A 3,704-nucleotide genomic window follows, 5' to 3' on the forward strand; every position below is an offset into this window, starting at 1 on the left:
TTTTTTTCGCGCTTTGCATCTGCATTTGTTCCAATTTCAGGTTATACTAAATAAATAAATACTTTATTTATTTCAATACTAAATAAATAAAATTGGTTCCCTTCTCTAATGAAGGATTTCACAGGCACTTCCTCAGATTTGTCAGAAATGCAGAGCTTTTCAACTGCGCATTCACAGAAACGGGCTCTTCTGCTTTGAAACTAAAATTTACCTGAGCTCACAACAAATTGCTCCTTACAGATGTGCATATATGCAAAAAAAAAAAAACCCCAAAAAACCCCACCAAAACAAGAAAAGAAAACCCCAAGGGTGGAATCCCTGCATTAACGGAGCTAAGGATGGAATTTCATGGGACTTTGTGAGCCTCATATAATCTCCAGGCCTGAGAGAAAACAGCTTTATTCCATAGAAGAGGGATATGCAGGGAGAGGAAGGAGATCCCTTCTCCCTCACGCCAGTTTGGTCCTCTATTTTATTACACTGTGACACCCGAGAGCAGCAACTGCACTGGCACTGTCTGACCCTGACACCTCTGCGGCTGAATTTCTCTTGCTGGAATTGAACAGGAGCTGTGTGCTGCCACCTCACAAATAATTCAGGGCTACAGCCAGACTGCTGCCACGGGAAAGGCAGGCAACACTCACAAAGAAGATTTCAGACAGCTGATAATGAGTTCAAAGTCTTGGCTCCTTAATAAGCTTATTTGTTGCCTCTACATAGGTCAACAATTCACTTCATAAAAGGATGATGAAAGACTGACCAGTCCAGACAAAATGTCTCCTATCCCTTGGAAACGCTTTCCTTGCCATTTAATTTTCATTATGGGCTGCGAGGGCTTTTGCCACTCCCTTACTCTTAATTTTGTTTCTCTTTAATCAGTCTCTGATCCCGCAGGTGTACATGGTGCTTTGTAGCCTTACAATGTCTCTCGCCTGAGGAGCTCCATGACCAAAGTAGGTGGGGGAAAAAAAAAAGGGAGATTTAGCCATGAGGATAGCAGCCAACTGAGCTGAGACCAGGGAGTTTTTTCCCTTTTGTTTCAGGAACTGCTTGTTTTATAAATTCAGACTGTGGAAAGGGAGCAGAAGCAGGAAAAAAAAAAATCCAAACACTACTACTCTTCTTGGTCAGCTGGACTTTGCAGATTGGCAGCAATCAGGATGGTATAAAGGAGAGAAATTCAGTGTCACTGAAAAGCAGGTAAAAGGGAAGCCTGATTTTACAGGGATCGGGTGTTGTGGAAAAACTGTATCTATTTAAATACAGTATAACTGCTCAGTACCTTAATGTGTTCCTTGACTTTGTAGAGCTCTTCATGTTCGACTGGAAGTGGATCTTTTATTTTCTCCTTCAGCTCTTGCAGCCTGCTTTCTAATTCCTTGGTTTGCTTTTCACAGCAGTCCCAACTCTGCTCCAGAAGACCCAAGGAAGTTACAAAAGGTTAAGATACTTTATGATAACATAGTGTACCGTATGGATATGCTACAAAATAGCCTCTTCAACCCACTGAAATTAATAATGATGTGCTCTGGTTATTTATATATTTTTTTTCATACACTGTACCACCCACAAGAATTTGGTGCAGTGATTTACAGAAGAACTTTCACCCTCTCTTGTATTTAAGGTTTGTCTTACAGAGCATTTCTGCTAATTTTGTTTTGTCCAACCTGACAGGCTTTAGCTAGACTTTGGGCTATGGATCATGTTGATGACAGCCTTCCATTTTAAGACAATGCCTATGTGCTGTCAGAAAATTTATTGCTCTAAGGAAATAAATATGACCTACCCTTCTATTTTGAGGTGCAACAACAGGAGGAGCAACACCTCAGGCTAACTCCCTTTAACCTAAATTTTAGCTCAGGCTTCAAAGCCTGAAGCAGGAGAGAGCTCCAGGCCGTGGGGAGCACGGGAACAATCAGACTGGGAACATCCATCAAAGCAACAAATGGATGCCAGCCCGTTTTTCCTTTGGAGAATCAGGGGACAGCAGTTTTAGCTTCCACAAGCCCTGATGGCATATGACAGACACTTCTCTCAGAGCCACTCTGCAGCAAGCAGCAGCTTAGTCAGCGTTTGCCTTGTTGCTACAGAGCTCTGTCCTGGGGATGGTGGGGCACGGAAAGTCTCAAGACCAACGCCAGAGAAGCGTGTGCTGCTTCTCCCTGGGGAGAGCATCATCTACCTGTAGGGTGCTGTTGAGCTGCACCGTCATCTCCTCCATCTGGGACTGGGTGTCCCCCCAACTCTGCTGCAACTGGCTGAGCTCCTCCTGGAGGACAGCGCTCATCTCAGGATCAGAAACAGCGCGCAACTTCTCCCCCACGTCGATGATTAAGGTGTACAAGGCTTGCCACCTCTGAAGAATCACTTCTTTCCTCTTTAAAAGAAAAAAAAAAGAAGTTTTTAAGCTGTTCTTAGCAAGCTTTAGAAGCACACGCCTGGCATTTCACTTGGGAGGAAGTGAAGACTCACAAGTTACAAGGCACTAGTGTGTTCACACCCATGAAAGACTAATTAGTAGATCTTATCTGCTTTTTCAATTTCAGAAAAATCTGATTTTTTCAGATCTGCTGATCTATAAAACTCTACAACAGCTTTTCACAGGCTGCATTTATAGACTGAAAGTACAGCAGTTACAAAAAGATGGAAATTCAGTTGTCTGAGTTATTCTGAATTAAAAAAAAAATCCAAACAGTTGAAGTTCTATTAGCACCTGTAGCTTCAACAACTAAGACAAATTTTTCAGCACTAACAGCTCTGTTAATCATGACATACTCCAAGTGAAGTAAGCCATCAATTACAACTTGCCTACCACAATCACTGGTCTATAACACAAGCAGATACGATCATTGTTTCTTTCTGTAAAACAAGAGCAGGAGGGAAGGGCAATTTGGAGTAGGAGGGACAGAACTTTCTGGCTTTTCTCACTAAGGAAAAGCATGAGCACTAACTTGTAAAATCTACTGAAAACCATCTTTACACAGCAGGTAAAAATAAAGATTAAACAAACAGGTCAAGCACCGGATGGAATACTGGTAATGTGTTAATCCATCAGCTTAGGTTGAGGGAACACAATACATCTTGGACCGTGTGAATAGCGTTCAATAATGTATTTTTTAAAGGTTTTAGATTGCCTTAAGCAACCATTAAGTTCACTGCTTGTTTTTACTTACTTATAAAACAGAGATGCATAATTAAATGGAAAACTAAGATACTCAAAATTAACAAAGGAAGAAATTTCTTTCCACTGCACAAAAAATGCAGAAATCCCTGCCCTGAAGAACTGCTGCCCAGATCTGTGCATCCTGGAGTGGTGGCTCCAAGGAGAACCCCCTGCAAGTGCTCTAGCCTCATGGCACCTCATGCCCATCCCTGACACACACAGGACCCGTACGGCCTCTCGTACCACATATGTACCTGCTTCCTTCAGGCAAACTGTATGCAGGCCTGTGTTCAGCAGCCCTGTCAATGAGATGCACACAGAACTAGAGGGCACCTGCTGACCAGGGTTTCTGACTAACCTCCCTGACACCCTGCATTTCTGTGTTTCTATCAGTAATATTTTTAGAGTATACAAGGCTATGAAATGACAGCGTTGATCAGGATGTTTCCCACTATGATAAGCCTTTCACAATGACACTGTTTTCTTATCTGTGCTCAGCTTTAAGGAAAAGTGTCAGCAACTGTTTCCCCCCCCCCCAAAA

At 42.5% G+C, this 3,704-nt stretch overlaps 1 protein-coding gene across 1 annotated transcript in view; it reads right to left on the reverse strand.

The window, feature by feature from the left end:
• Window positions 1-1,282: 1,282 nt before the first annotated feature.
• Window positions 1,283-3,704, reverse strand: part of LOC104501976 (nesprin-2-like) — a gene marked incomplete at both ends in the record, with an annotated part of 14,831 nt that continues 12,409 nt past the window's right edge. Inside the window, 2 exons of the mRNA XM_010145876.1 lie at window positions 1,283-1,408; window positions 2,183-2,377. Coding sequence (XP_010144178.1) covers window positions 1,283-1,408; window positions 2,183-2,377 — 321 coding nt within the window. The remainder of the gene's footprint in view (window positions 1,409-2,182; window positions 2,378-3,704) is intronic.

This window comes from Buceros rhinoceros, unplaced genomic scaffold (genome assembly GCF_000710305.1).
Source record: "Buceros rhinoceros silvestris isolate BGI_N320 unplaced genomic scaffold, ASM71030v1 scaffold24521, whole genome shotgun sequence".
Classification (NCBI taxonomy): domain Eukaryota; kingdom Metazoa; phylum Chordata; class Aves; order Bucerotiformes; family Bucerotidae; genus Buceros; species Buceros rhinoceros.